We start from the raw sequence: 16,063 nt of genomic DNA, 5'->3' as shown, positions 1-16,063 counted from the left end.
CAGGGTGTCTGTCACTATCGGCACAGATACCCTCCTCATTTATTAAAAGGTAAAGGTCTCCCTTGCTCGAAAGCCAGTTGAATCCGACTCTAGGGTTGCGGTGCTCATCTCCGTTTCAAAGCCGAAGAGCCAGCGCGGTCCGAAGACGTTTCCGTGGTCATGTGGCCGGCATGACTAAACACCAAGGCGCACGGAATGCTCATTTATTAGGAAGGTGGTAAAAGCACATTTTATTGGTTCTTTGGCTTTTATTTTTTCTTTATCACACATATTGACCAATGCTCCCCCTAAACTGTCGAGTCTTGTGAGCAAAAATTCTACTTTGTGAGTAACTGGCATTAAAGCTGTGAGCGAGTGATTTGGCTCCTGCATAAATTAGTTTGCTCTGGAGCCCTCCTTCCTGAGCCGAAACAAAAATGTGTGAGCTGGAGGCTAAAAAACCGTGAGCTGGCTCACAATGACTCAGCTTAGAGGGAACACTGATATTGACTAATCTGGAGCTATAGCATAGTCAGACGTTGATTTCCTGCTCAGAGTCATTTTAAGGCTTTGGCATTTGTTTGGTCTGGCCGCTGCCTTCTGTGACTTAACGAAGGAGCTGTTGTTAACTTTTGCTTTTGGAGACAAGAGAGTCCAACGTGTTTTCTTTGATTGCGTCTTCCCCTTATCCACATCTCAGCGAATTCTTTTTGTTAAGACACTGTCTCTGAATTTTAAAGAAACCTGATTTGGGTAGACTTAGGAAGTTAACTTCTTTTTTTCTTACTGAAGCAAGGCTTATGCCGAGTTATGGGAACTACCATTGCCCCTCGACGTAAAATTAATTTCAGTCCTCTACAACTGGAATGGGGGTCAGCATCATACAGAAGACTTCTAAATAGGAGGCTGTGCTGTTTCCCTCTAGAATAAACTCTTAATGGGCTGGATATTACCAACAGACCATCCTCTTTAGAATATAACCCAAAGGCTATTATTATTATTATTATTATTATTATTATTATTATTATTATTATTATTATTATTTTATTTGGATTTATATCCCGCCCTCCCCGAAGGCTCAGGGCGGCTAACAGAGGCATAACGCGAGATAATAACAATAAAACAGTATAAAATACTAACAATACAAAATAAACAATTAAATAGTTAAACAGAATTCATAAAAACATTTTCGGTGCTCCCCTACTCACTTCCGAATTTTAAAGTCAAGATGGTGTTCTCGATGGTATGGCTACTCACAGCAGGGCGTATCTCCACTGTTGTCCCCTAGGCACGTCCCGCTCCCTCCGATGGTATCCGCACCAACGATGGCAATGTGCGGAAATTAGCAACCAATGTTCCCACTAAGCTGAGTGCGAGCTAGCTCACAGTTTTTTAAGCCTCCGGCTCACACATTTTTGTCTCAGCTCAGGAAGGAGGGCTCCAGAGCAAACGAACTTATGCAGTAGCCAAATCGTTTGCTCACAACTTTAATGCCGGTAGCTCACAAAGTAGGATTTTTGATCACAAGACTCCACAGCTTAGAGGGAGCATTGTTCACAACCATTTTTTTTTTAACTATCTATAAATTAAACTAAATGGATTAAGAAGACTCTTATGAAAAGTACATAATGAACTTTAACATGCTGGATTCAATTGTAAGTGGATACTATTGATATTTAATGGATATTTTATTTGGTACCTCCTGGCTCAAATATTAGGGGTTCATGGAAGGGTCAAAAGTAGATGCTCCTAGAGACATTTATATTGACCACACTCATTCTAATCCTGGGGGAAGGAGAATACACATGGATGGGAGAGGGAGAGAGAAGGGGTGGGTGGGTGGGAGACAGAAGGCATCCAAAAAGCCATATGGATGAGGAGAGAGGGGGGAAAGGGAGGGTGAGCAGGCGCAGTCTTAAAAACTAAAAGGAAGGATCCCCAAGAAAGCCGGAAACCTGTCAGCAGCAGAGCTTCCTCCAGCTCTTTCTGCTTCCTGTCACGCCAATGCAGTGTATGGCGGGAGTCGGGACTACGACATCTTGCGATTTTGGATGTTATGCCTCTATTGATACTCTCCAACACTGCATTGGAGTTTAGGGATCCTGTCTATAAGACCTTTAATTTTTGTCCCTGGCAGCACATCTCTCGGGCTGGGGGGGGGGGTCAGGCCTGGACACATGACGTTCCATACCCCTCGGCAGGGAGTCACCTATGACTGACCAACACCTTCCTTCTCCTCCCAATGCCCTTTCTCCGTATCTCCCTGGCCTCCTCCCTGTCTTCCTTGCGTTTGTGATACTTCCGCTGGCAGTGTTTCCATCTCTGCCTCCACTGCAAGGGCCTGGAATCGGTTCTTTGGTTCTTAAAGAGCCAGTTTGGTGTTGTGGTTAAGTGCGTGGACTCCAATCTGGGAGAACCGGGTTTGACTCCCCACTCCTCCACTCGCACCTGGCTAGATGACCTTGGGCAAGCCGTAGTTCTGATAAGAGCTGACTTTGAAAAAAGAGCAATTTCTGTCAAGAGCTCTCTCAGCCCCACCTACCTCACAGGGTGTCAGTTGTGGGGAGGGGAAAGGAAAGGAGTTTGTAAGCCGCTCTAGGACACCTCTGGGTAGTGAAGGGCGGGGTATATATCTAATTTATTCTTCTTCTTAAGACATGGAGTGCTGCCTCACTCAACGCCTTTGGGGTCCTGCTGTAGCGCTCTGAGGAGTCTTGTTAGAGCAGTCAACTGTTGTCTCTTCGACTGGTCTCTTCTTCCCTATGCAAGACATCAAGGCTTCTGTTAATGAATTCTTCCCCTTCCTTGATCTCATGGAGACTCCCAAGTGAAGGGCAGGTTATAAATCCAACTCTTCTTCTTCAAAGATAGCCAGTTTGGTGTAGTGGTTGAGTGCGCGGACTCTAATCTGGGAGAACCGGGTTTGATTCCCCACTCCTCCACTCGCACCTGGCTGGATGACCTTGGGCAAGCCGTAGTTCTGACAAGAGCTGTTCTTGAAAAAATAGCAGTTTCTGTCAAGAGCTCTCTCAGCCCCGCCTACCTCACAGGGTGCCTGTTGTGGGGAGGGGAAGGGAAAGGAGTTTGTAAGCCGCTCTGAGACTCCTTTGGGTAGTGACGGGCGGGGTATAAATCCAATCTCCTCTCCTCATCCTCCTCTGCAACTGCTTCTCATCTAAAAATGTTTGTGAATTAAGGATGCCGGCTGGGCACACTAGGTTTATGTCAATAGTAAAGAGGGTGTAGGTATCTGTTACCCTTAATGTGTCTATTTCCTCACAAGATTAGGGAAAGGAAATGTTTTTGCCAGTTTCGTAGATGTCAGAAGGAGTTGGATTGGCAGATAACCTGAAGTCGTGAGTATCACAGAGGAGAGCGACCACTAAATGCCCCTCCTTTGTGTAAGTACTATGTACTGCAGAGCACCATTTTATCTTGTATTTATTGAAGTTTTAATGTATTTTATGTTTTGATTCGGCATGGCCGCTGTTAGCCGCCCTGGGCCGTATGGGTAGGGCGGAATACAAATCCCAAAAATAAAATAAATAAATAAATAAATAAATAAATAAATAAATAAAGTACTTTCTGAGCCTTTCTGAACTTTCAACCACCTGGGCTTCTGAAGAAGACCCTCATCAGAACCACCGATAGGAATGTTTCACTCTCGTATGGATTTTCTGAAGGACCTGAAAATCGGATCTGTGTCTCACGCTCCTGCCACCCAGTGAGTATTTAGGAGGTTCCTCCCTTTTGTGGACTCCTCTAAGACAAAGGAAATATCAGCTGATCTTGAATCTCCCTCCACCCATCCTTGCTTTCTTCCCTGTGGGATCTCTTTGAGGGCTTCAAACACGGCTAAAGCTCCTCTCACAGTCCAAGCATTTCAAACAGTTCTTCCTGCTTAGGGTAGGATTTCTGTGTGAAATAAGAGAAAAACTTTTATTCATGGGCTAAGCCAGGGGCGTCAAACATGCAGCCCGCAGCCCAGATCCGGGCCCCGGAGGGCTCCCATCTGGCCTACAAGGAAAGGGCTGTCTCCTGCTTCTTTCTCCAATTCTGCTGCTGCATCATAGCTTGTTTTGCCAGGCTCTCCCAATCGCTCAGGAGAGATAGATACTGTCCCCTGAACTAGCTGAGGCTCCTCCCCCTCCTAGGGGAGGGAGGAAATGAGCCAGAGCTTGCTTCTTGGCCAGGCTGCCTCAATCGCACAGAAGACAAAGGCAAGCCTTTCTTCTCCTCCATTGGCTGAGGCATCTCCCCGAAGGGAAAGAGGGAGGGAACAAGGTAGAGCTTGCTTTGCTTGGCTGCCTCAGTTGCACGGGAGAGATGCAAAGCACCTTTAAGACCAACAAAGTTTTATTCAAGGTATGAGCTTTTGTGTGCCTTGCTACAGTGTATGTGTTGTTGGGCATGTTGGGCTCTCTTGGGTGCAACTGGGTTCCCCTCCTCTTTTTCACCGTATTCATGCCCACTTGATCCAGTTTTTCTCAGTAGGAAAGCAACGTGAACTATTTAAATGAGGAATAACAACAAGCAAATGAGGTGGATTAGGCTAAATGTGTGTGTCCACACCAAGTTCTCCCAGCACACTTCCTTTGTAGACTTGGGATTTTGAACCTAGACTTCCCAGATAGTAGGCTGGTACTTGCTGCCTCTATTCTTGCACTGCCTCATAGGATTTGTAGTTATTTATCTGGGGAAAACTAAAGTTTTGTAGACAAAACCATAGCCCTCAGTCTGTGTCAGGATGCCTTCTCATGTTCTTGACCAGCACATGAAGCAACTTACATGCAAAGGATCACAACACCCAGACATTTCATGTTTGCTCCTGGGTTGTAGGCTCAGAACACTGACCATAACGTCTCTGTAATAAATTCAAATAAATCAAAAGCAGGTTTGCAGCTTACAGATACATACTTGAACAGCATATTCAAGATTGCTACTGCACAGACTTTTTGATGCAATAGTTCAGAACAAGAAGTGCCAGTTATCAGACACTATTAAATAAACAAAATATTGCAAGAGTGCTAATGTTTTAAGCATGGTTTTATTTTAAGTAAAACAAATATTTAATTGTGTCTGTGTCCTGTATAAAGTGTGTATCTCCACTACCTGGCATTACATTTTATGACACACATGGCCTGGCCCAACAAGGTCTCATTTATGTCAGACCTGGCCCTCATAAGAAATGAGTTCAACACCCCTGGGCTAAGCAGGTACATAGTTTCTCCTTGTGTGGGTTCTCTAATGCCACTGAAGACTGCTACTGTTACTCAATCTCTTTCCACACTCTGACAATTCAAACTGTTTCATCCATGTCGGTTCTTAGGTCCTGTTCAAGATGGCAACTCAAACTGAAGCTCTTTAAACACTCCGAGCATTCAAAAGGTTTTTGCTGTTGAACAAATCTCTTTTCCACATTCTGAATATTCCAAAGGTTTGTCTTCTGTGTGGTTTCTTTGATGCTGTTGAAGATGGCCACGTTGACTGAATCTCTTTCCACACACTGAACATTCAAAAGGTTTCTCCCCTGTGTGGGTTCTCTGATGCTGTTGAAGATGGCTACTCTGACTGAATCTTTTTCCACACTCAAAGCATTCAAAAGGTTTCTCCCCTGTATGGGTTCTCTTATGCCTCTGAAGAGGGCTACTCCGACTGAATCTCTTTCCACACTCAAAGCATTCAAAAGGTTTCTCCCCTGTGTGGGTTCTCTGATGCTGTTGAAGAGTGCCACTGCGACTAAATCTCTTTCCACACTCTGAGTATTCCAAAGGTTTTTTTGCAGTGTGGGTTCTCTGATGTTCCTGAAGATGGCCACTCTGACTGAATCTCTTTCCACACACTGAGCATTCAAAAAGTTTCTCTCCTGTGTGGGTTCTCTGATGCCGTTTAAGATGGCCGCTCCAACTGAATTTCTTTCCACACTCTAAACATTCAAAAGGCTTCTCCCCTGTGTGGGTTCTCTGATGCTTTCGGAGTTGCCCCCTCTCACTAAATCTTTTCCCACACTCTGAGCATTCAAAAGGCTTCTCCCCTGTGTGGGTTCTCTGATGCTTTTGAAGTTGCCCCCTCTCACTGAATCTCTTTCTACACACTACACATTCAAATGTTTTCTCCCCTGTGTGGGTTCTCTGATGCTTTTGAAGTTTCCCCCTCTCACTGAATTTCTTTCCACACCCTGAACATTCAAAAGGTTTCTCCCCTGTGTGGGTTCTTTGGTGCTGTTGAAGAGTGACACTCCTATTGAATTTCTTTCCACACACTGAACATTCAAAAGGTTTCTCCCCTGTGTGGGTTCTCTGATGCTGTTGAAGACTGCCACTCCGACTAAATTTCTTTCCACACTCTGAGCATGCAAAAGATTTCTCTCCTGTGTGAGTTCTCTGATGCTGCTGAAGAGTGCCATTCTGACTGAATCTGTTTCCACACTCTGAGCATTCAAAAGGTTTATCCCCTGTGTGCGTTCTCTGATGCCGCTGAAGAGTAGAACTGTCAATGAATCTCTTTCCACACACTGAACATTCAAAAGGTTTCTCCCCTGTATGGGTTCTTTGGTGTAGTCGAAGATTCCCACTCCAACTAAATCTCTTTCCACAATCTGAGCATTCAAAAGGTTTCTCCCCTGTGTGGATTCTTTGGTGGAGTTGAAGAGTGCCACTCCGACTGAATCTCTTTCCACACTCTGGACATTCAAAAGGTTTCTCCCCTCTATGGGTTCCTTGATGTTGTTGAAGATTGTCACTCCGACTAAATCTCTTTCCACAAATTGAGCATTCAAAAGATTTCTCCCCTCTGTGTATTCTTAGATGCTTTTGAAGACTGCCACTCTGATTGAATTTCCTTCCACACTCTGAGCATTCGAAAGGTTTCTCCCCTGTGTGGGTTTTTTGATGCTGCTGAAGAGTGCCACTCTGACTGAATCTCTTTCCACACACTGAGCATTCAAAAGGTTTCTCCCCTGTGTTGGTTCTTTGATGCAGTTTAAGATGGCCACTCTCACTGAATTTCTTTCCACACTCTGAGTATTCAAAAGATTTCTCCCCTGTGTGGGTTCCTTGATGCTGTAGAAGATTCTCCCTCTCACTAAATCTATTTCTGTACTTGGAGCATTCAAAAGGTTTCTCCCCTGTATGGGTTCTTTGATGCACAGGGAGCTGTAACCTATTTCTGAAGTACTCTCCACATTGAACGGATTTACTTGCCTTCATCATCCTGTGCTTTAGAAAACGCACACTATGATATCTTCCATCTCTCTTCTCAACCATACGGCTACCTTTCTTTCTCTTAGGTCTGCCTCGATTCATGACATTTTCTTTTGAGTTTTCATTTTTAACTCTATCTGGCATTTGCTGATGAAGTTCCTCACCCTCCTCATTGCTCTGAACATCATCTGCTGGAATAAATAGAGCAATCTTGTTAGCACCTGGGAGGGCTGGTAAGGCCCAAAGGCATCTATGGGGCTGCATTAGGAAAGGATTGACAGCCCTTTTGCCCCATCAAGCCCGACTGATCTTAACCACCCCTCCATCTTTCTCCAGAATATCATAGAGTTGGAAGGGACCTCCAGAGTCCAGCCCCCTGCACAATGCAGAAATTCACAAATACCTCCCACATCCACAATGCCCGCTGTTCCACCCCTAGAAGATGACCAAAAACCTCCAGGATCCCTGGCCAAACCAGCCTGGAGAAAAATTGCTTCCTGACCAATGCTCCGTCTAAGCTGTACAGTCTTGTGAGCAAAAATTCTACTTTGTGAGCTACTGGCATTAAAATTGTGAGCGAGCAATTTGGCTCCTGCATATATTAGTTTGCTCTGCAACCATCCTTGTTGAGCTAAGACACAAATGTGTGAGCCAGAGGCAGAAAACTGTGAACTAGCTCACAGTAACTCAGCTTACAGGGAACATTGTTCCTGACCCCAAAGTGGCAATCAGCATTTCCCTGGGCATGTAAAAAAGGGCCACAAGAACTAAGCACTGATGCAATCCCTTCCTGCCCTCCCTCTCATGATCTGCCTAAGTCCACAGAATCCGCATTGCTGTCCGATGGCCACCTAGCCTCTGTTTGAAAACCTCCAAAGAAGGAGAGCCCACCACCTCCTGAGGAAGCCGGATCCACTGAGGCACCGCTGTGTCAGGAAATGTTCTGGTCCAACAGTCTGGGGCAACAAAAAACAACTCTGCCCCATCCTCTATATGACAGCCCTTCAGGTACTTGAAGATGGTGAGCTCATTAGCATAATTCATTAGCATATGCCACACCCCCTGACATCACCGGAAGTGTGTCAGAAGGCAACACCCACCGCTCAGGCTCCACTGGACTGTTTCGGATTGCTAGCTATTGGGGGGGAGGAACGTGCAGATCTGTCCTCACAGAGGAGGGAGAGCTTGTACCTGAATAAAACTTGGTCTTAAAGGTGCCACTGGACTGTTTTGGGCCGGGGGGCCGGGGGGAGCTCTGCAACTTGCTTGGATGCTTCTTGCTCTGACTGAGGGCTGCTGGAAGCAGGGGGTGGGGCTTGTTGCATGTGCCCGCCCCCAGGGCTCTTTACTGCTGGAGCTCCGCTCCTGTGTGCTCCTGCAGGAAATGACCCCTGCTCTTATCACCTCTCCAGGCTAAACATACCCAGCTCCTTCAACCTTTCCTCACAGGACTTGGTCTCCAGACTCCCCACCATCTTCGTTGGTGTCCTCTGGACACGTTCCAGCTTGTCCATATCCTTCCTGACCCCAAAGTGGTGATTAGCATTTCCCTGGGCATGTATGAAAGGGCCACAAGAATATTTAAGGATACCTGACCCCCTCAAGAGCCAATCCCCCAGAATCCCTTTTTTGGTCCTGGCCCCAACCTCCTCCGCCCCCATCCACAAAGTAGCCGGCAGTGGGAGTTGGAAGGAGGATCAGTTATTCACCATCTGTTTGTTTTTAATATTGTACTGAAGTTTTCATTAATTTTATCCTGTTTCATCTCTGGTTGTACATTGCCCAGAGCCCTGGGGGGGACCCCACCCCCCCGGGTGAGGTGCGGGAGGGCGGGGCCTGGAGCTCGCTGCTGGTGCCTGCGGGAGGTCGCCGCCGGATGTGGGGAGGACACACTTCCGGTGATGTCAGGGGGAGTGGCATATGCTAATGAGTTATGCTAATGAGTCCCCCTAGCTCTTTTTCTACGAAATGACCCCTGATAAATAATAATACATGGATAAATGATGATGCTGTTGAAGAGTGCTACTGTGACTGAATCTTTTTCCACACACTGAACATTCAAAAAGGTTTCTCCCCTGTGTGAGTTCTCTTATGCCGCTGAAGATGGCTACTTCGACGGAATGGAATAGAATGTTAAGAGTTGGAAGGGACCTCGCAGGTCATCGAGTCCAACCCCCTGCACTCTGCTGGAGCATAGCCAAAAGAGAGCCCTACAACATACCCGAAAGATGGTCGTCCAGCCTCCGCTTGGAAACGTCCAGCGAAGGAGCATCCACCACCTCCCGAGGCAGTCTGTTCCACGGCTCAACCACTCTGACAGTCAGGAAGTTTCTCCTGATATTTAGCTGGTATATGGACTCCCTTGTGATTCCCACCCATTCGATCTAGTCTTGCAATCCGGAGCAAGAGAGAATAGATCTGCTCCATCTTCCACATGACAGCCCTTCAGATATTTGAAGACTGTAATCATGTCCCCACTGACCCGGGGGGACCTGGGCTTTGGTTCTTGGCAGGATCACTTCCAGATCACAGGCAGAGCGGGTGTCTGGAATCCCCTTCAGGGGGAAGGGTGTCTTGTAAAGGCTGGCCATAGATAAATGAGGATCTGGCCCCTTCCAGAGTCTTTCTGAGGGCCTCTCATCCCTCCCTTTGCCTCAGGCCAGGACACCTTCTCCGGCTTGGGTGATGGCCACAACTCTGGCCTCTGTTGCCCCCGGGCACGTACACACACATGAACAAAACATGAAGCTGCCTTACACAGAATCAGACCTTTGGCCCATAGAAGTCAGTATTGTCTACTCCGTCCGGCAGCAGCTCTCCAGGGACTCAGGCAGAGGTCTTTCACATCGCCTCCTACCTGATTCTTTTCACTAGAGATGCTGCCAGGGTTTGAACCTGGGACCTTCTGCAGGCCAAGCAGATGCTCTGCCAGTGAGCCACAGCCCCTCCCCAAGTAGCGGGGCAGGCCTCCAAATGGTGTGTTGCTGTTCAATATTTTGATTCATGCCTCATCCCCATGGCAGCAATTTGTACCTTTGACACCTACGAAAGAATCCTTACCCAGAAAGGCCACATTCTCGTAGTTCTCCCGCATGACTTCCCTGTAGAGAGCTCTTTGTCCTGGATCCAGCAGGGCCCACTCTGCCTCAGTGAAATCAACAGACACCTCCTCAAAGAAAACGGGACACTGAAAGAAAAAGCAGATTCCCTCGTCAGAGATCAGGACAGGCAGAGATGGCACATGGGGAAGGGAGTAGTCTGGGAAGGTATCGGATGAAAGGCTTGGGATGGGTAAAGGGAGCGGCGTTCAGAGGATCTCTCGCCCGGACACCTTGGCTTTTTCTATTATTTATATATTTTTTAAATGTCCGCATACACATATTAAGTAACAATCAAAATACAACATTATCAAAAATTAAAACACAAAAAAATAACAACCTCCCGTATGAAATCTTATAGGATTATCGATTCAAGAATCTACAATTAGTGAAGCACAATAAATAACCAAGTAACAGTCAAGCCATGTTTCAGTTTCAAATAGGAACGATCATAGAAAAATCATATCCTGATGCCCTGAGTTCCTAGGTAAGATATCACGTTCAGCAAAAAAGCTGAATAAGGAATAATGTGACATTTGAGATTCCATTTTAAAGTTGTGCGTTATTTCCCCCATTATAAACTGACCCCAAATTTTCTCGTACCACTCTGACACCGGGGGGGGGGGGGTGTCTAAGCAATCTCCCTATTGAAGCTACAGCCAGCTGAGCAGAAGCCAATAATAAAGAAATTAGCTTCCAAGTGGAGTCTGAGCATTCTCTGTCCAGCCAATATTGTAAGAGAAATATTTCAGGAGTGATTGGTGAATCAATAGCAGTTATGTGTTTTATATGTTGGTGGACTTTATTCCAGAATGGATGAATTACCTTTTTTTTTTTTTAATAACACAATTTTATTATTTGGATATATTAGCAAACAACATTACATTTTGTATACTTTCATTTCCCGCCCCCATATATCCCTTTCATCCACTCCTTCCCCCCTTTTTCATGGCCTCCCGCAATGCTCCACCCTCTTGAATAATCCAGTATAAACTTTATAAACATTCTTCACTATTACAATTTCCAGAATGGATGAATTACCTGACAAGTCCACCAACAATGGAAATATCGCAGGGGTCATTTCCTTCAGGAGCGCACAGGAGCGGAGCTCCGGCAGTAAAGAGCCCAGGGGGCGGGCACATGCAACAAGCCCCGCCCCCTGCTCCCAGCAGCCCTGGGCCATGAGGCGCAAGAAGCAGCCAGGTAAGTTGCAGTGGGTGTTGCCTTCTGACACATTTCCGGTGATGTCAGGGGGTGTGGCATATGCAAATAAGTTATCCTAATGAGTTATGCTAATGAGCTCCTGCACCTCTTTTTCTACAAAATGACCCCTGGAAATGTGTCCCAGGTTCCAACACAGTTCCGGGTAGTTTTTATTTATACGGTGTAACCTCTGAGGGGTCAAGTGCCAGCAGGTCCTCAATTTGGCAAACTGAAAATGTACATTAAAAAAAATGGTGATCTATTATTGGGCGATGCCCAGATTTCTTGCCAAACTTTTATGTCAGTAGGTAATTGTATCATTTTATTCCATGTATTTTGATAACGTAGGATATTATCTGCTGTAGAAGTTTGTACTAACATTTTGTAAATTTTTGATAAAGTTCCTTTTTTTATTTTCTGAATATTTAAGTCTTACCAGGTCTAGATCATTTGAAGAGGTAGGTAACATTTTTTTTTAGATTTGGGTAAGAATAAGAAAGATGATAACTATAAGTATTGAAACCAAGGAATAGGCTTACTTAATTTCTCCTCCAGCTGTTTCTTTTCTAGGATCATTCCATTATTAAGGATATCACCAAGACAGAAAACACCAGCTGTAATCCAATCTTGGAACGTTGAGGTACATGTACCTGGTTTAAACCAGGATTGATACAGAAACATAGATGACCAAGAGTATTCAGGAAGGAGTTTTTTCCTAATTCCATCCCAAATTTTAAATGTATTATTTAACAATTCATTATTTTTGCACCTCTGAGGCCTGTCTTTAGGTTTCATCCAAATAGCTGCCCAAAGAGGAACAGGTTGAGCATAATGTGATTCAATTTGGATCCAGGCCTCATCGGAGTCTGGTTGCATTATTTTAATTGCCTGTTCTAAATTTGCTGCTTTATAATAATTGGATAGATTAGGGAAATTAAGACCACCTAAAGCAGTCGGTCTATATAAAATACAGCTCCTGAACCTTGGTCTTTTATAATTCCAAATAAAATTGTTTAGTTCTTTCTGCCATTTCTGAAGATCAGTTTGAGGAATATATATAGGAATAGATAGAAAAAGAAATAAAAATGTAGGCATTATAAAGTTATTTGAAAGGCAGTTTGGTGTCGTGGTTAAGTGCGCAGACTCTAGTCTGGGAGAACCGGGTTTGATTCCCCACTCCTCCTCCACTTGCACCTGGCTGGATGACCTTGGGCAAGCCGTTGTTCTGATAAGAGCTGTTCTGGAAAAAGATCCGTTTCTGTCATTCTAAAGTTCTCTGGGACACCTTTGGGTAGTGAAGGGCGGGGGGTATAAATCCAATCTCTTCTTCTTTATTATGTGAATCCAATCTGGCCATGAAAAGGATTTATAATGCCATGAGTGTAATTATGACCTAATTTCTTTTTTTTTATAAGTTTTTTTTAATTATTATTATTATTCTGAACAATATATTCAACAGTACATTCAGAACACAAATTAATACCATGCAATAATCAACATTCTCAACCCGTAAGAGCCTTTTAAAAATATAACAGATCTTTGTAATAAGAGTTGTTTGGAATCACTTCTTCGTCTACGAGATATTCCACTGCTGGGAACCAAGTCGCTTGAAAATCCTTTTGGTGAGAGACTATTTTACCATATACAAAGTGTTCCCAGATTTTATTTTGCCAACACTGAAGAGTAGGTTGATTTTTGTTTTTCCAATATTGGGCTAATGTTATTCGTGCAATTGCTAACAATGCTGCTATTAATTTTCTAGTGACTTTTCTTACACAGGTATCTGGGAGGACATCCAACAGGACTGTTTCGGGTAGAAAAGGTAAGTTAGTTCCTGTAATTTTGTGAATTTGTTGAACAATTTGTGTCCAGAATTGTTGAGCAGATGGACAGGACCACCAACAATGCATAAAATCTCCAACCTTCCCACATTTTTTCCAACAGAGATTACTTATTTTTGGATCTATTTTATTTAGCCGTACAGGTGTAAAGTACCAGTGGTGAAGTATTTTAAAGAAATTAAGTTTAATACAAAAGATCTTTGAAGAAGCACTTGGCGAGCTCCAGATTTTGTCCCATGAGTCCGTCTGGATTCTGTTTTGACAATCCGTTTGCCATTTAAGTTGTGAGGCTAATTTCTGAGAAGGATTTCCTGAGGTTAAATTTATTAATATCTTTCAAGTTTAATGGAATATACACCCCTAGATATTTAAAATAATCTTCAACCCATTTGTAAGAGTAATGTACCTTAATCTTTTGTTCCAGATCCGATGTAAAAAAAAATAGGGCATAATAATGTTTTTGAGGAGCTAACTGTAAATCCAGAAATATAACTAAATTCATGCAGGAGTTGGCCTAAAGAAGGTAGCGATGTCAGAGGATTAGTTAGAAATTAAAAAATACCATCTGCATACATGGAAACTTTGTGCACTCTGCTGTCGATTGCCAGGCTTGTAATGGAGGTTCTTCTTTGTATCGCTTCCCCAAGTGGCTCAACCCACCAAGACGAAAAGAAGAGACGACGAAGGACAGCCTTGGTGAGTCCCACGTGTAAGTAAAAATTTCTCTGAAAATATTCTGTTTGCTCTAATTTTCGCTGAGGATAAATTATATATTGCATCAGTCGCTTTCCGAAATCTTATGCCAAAGTTAATCTCAAATAGAAGTTGTTTCAAATAGGGAATTTCTAAACAATCAAAGGCTTTATGAATTTTTGTTGTTGTTGTTCAGTCACACAGTCGAGTCCGACTCTTTGCGACCCCCTGGACAAGATCACACCAGGCCTTCCTGTCTTCCGCCGTCCTCTGAAGTTGGCTCAATTTTATGTTCGTTGCATCTATGACACTGTCTAACCATCTCAACCTTTGCCGTCCCCGTCTTCTTTGACCTTCAATCTTTCCCAGCATCAGGGTCTTCTCCAGTGAGTGCTCCTTTCTCATCTGGTGGCCAAAGTATTTGAGCTTCAGTTTCATTATCTGGCCTTCCAGGGAACAGTCAGGGTTGATTTCAGTCTTGCCATCTCATTTTTGACCACGTCAAGCTTACCTTGATTCATAGATCTTACATTCCAGGTTCCTCTGCAGTATTGTTCTTTGCAGCATCGGACTTTCCTTTCACCATCAGACACATCCACAACTGAGCTTTATGAATGCCCAAGGACAAAAGGACACTTTCAATACTATTAGCCCTTGCATACATTATCACATTCAAGGCCCTACGGATATTATCCGTCAATTGGCGATTAGGCACAAAACCAGTTTGGTCTTTTGAGATGTAATTACATATTATAGATTTTAAGGGCCTACTAAGGAAAGTTTGTAGAAACTGCAGGAGCAGGAACCCCCCTGAGAAAGGAGGAGGGACCACGGCTGTCTCTCCCACCCCCCACCCCCCGGTCATCCCTCCTACCGGGACTGAAGGGGCAGCAGCCGTTTCCACATCTCTGAGAAGATGACGGCTCAGCAGCATCTCTTCACTGCCTGTTCCTGAGACAAAGGAGGAAGGGAGGTTTTTGCTTGCTTGTTCCCTGCTTCACACAACCCCTTCCCTGTGTACACTCAACACATTTCTAAATACTTTTTACTGAATTCTGGGAGAGGCAGAAGGGAAGCACACGGTACCCATGAGCCTCAGGAATGATAAATGCTACCAACATAGTATCATGGAATCATAGAGTTGAAAGGGACCTCCAGGCACAATGCAGGAAATTCACCACCTCCCTGCCACACCCGCAGTGACCGCTGTTCCAGGCCCAGAAAATAACAAAAAACCTCCAGGATCCCTGGCCAAACCAGCCTGGAGAAAAATGGCTTCCTGACCCCAAAGTGGCAATCGGCATTTCCCTGGGCGTGTAAAAAAGGGCCACAAGAACTAAGCACTGAGGCAACTTTTCTTGCCCTCCCTCTCACGATCTGCCGACGTTCACAGAATCGGCCTTGCTGTCAGATGGCCATCTAGCCTCTGCTTAAAAACCTCCAAAGAAGGAGAGCCCACCACCTCCCGAGGAAGCCTCTTCCACTGAGGAACCGGTTCTTCCTTATGTTTAGCCAAAAACTTATCTGATTTAATTTCAACCCGTTGGTCCTGGTCTGACCTTCTGGGGCAACAGAAAACAACTCCACACCATTCTTTATATGGCAGTTCTTCAAGTACTTGAAGATGGCGATCATATCACTTCTCAGTCATTTCCTCTCCAGGCTAAACATACCCAGCTCCTTCAACCTTTCCTTATGGGACTTGGTTTCCAGACCCCTCACCATCTTCGTTGTCCTTCTCTGGACACGTTCCAGCTTGTCTGTATCCTTCTTAAACTGTGGTACTCAATACTCTAGGTGAGGTCTAACCAGAGCAGAGTAAAGTGGTACCATCACTTTGCATGATCTGGACACTATACTTCTGTTGATACAGCCCAAAATCGCATTTGCCTTTTTAGCAACCATATCACAGTGCTTACTCACATTCAGTCTATGGTGTACTAAGACCCCTAGATCCTTTTCACACATACTGCTGCCAAGACAAGTCTCCCCCAACCTATAATTATGCATTTGATTTTTCCTACCTAAATGCAGAACTTTACATTTA

The 16,063-nt window shown here is 44.6% G+C and overlaps 1 protein-coding gene across 1 annotated transcript; it reads right to left on the bottom strand.

The window, feature by feature from the left end:
- Positions 1-1,753: 1,753 nt before the first annotated feature.
- On the bottom strand, positions 1,754-7,190 carry LOC107124806 (zinc finger protein 2 homolog). Its single transcript, XM_015428317.1, has 3 exons — positions 7,064-7,190; positions 6,140-6,577; positions 1,754-1,764 (listed from the first exon to the last, which is right to left on the bottom strand). Exons 1-3 carry the CDS (start codon positions 7,188-7,190, stop codon positions 1,754-1,756), a joined length of 576 nt encoding a protein of 191 aa, XP_015283803.1.
- Positions 7,191-16,063: the final 8,873 nt, after the last annotated feature.

The sequence above is a fragment of the Gekko japonicus genome, unplaced genomic scaffold (assembly GCF_001447785.1).
Source record: "Gekko japonicus isolate JY-2015 unplaced genomic scaffold, Gekko_japonicus_V1.1 scaffold3434, whole genome shotgun sequence".
NCBI lineage: Eukaryota > Metazoa > Chordata > Lepidosauria > Squamata > Gekkonidae > Gekko > Gekko japonicus.
This window is presented reverse-complemented; position numbering and strand designations above follow the sequence as displayed.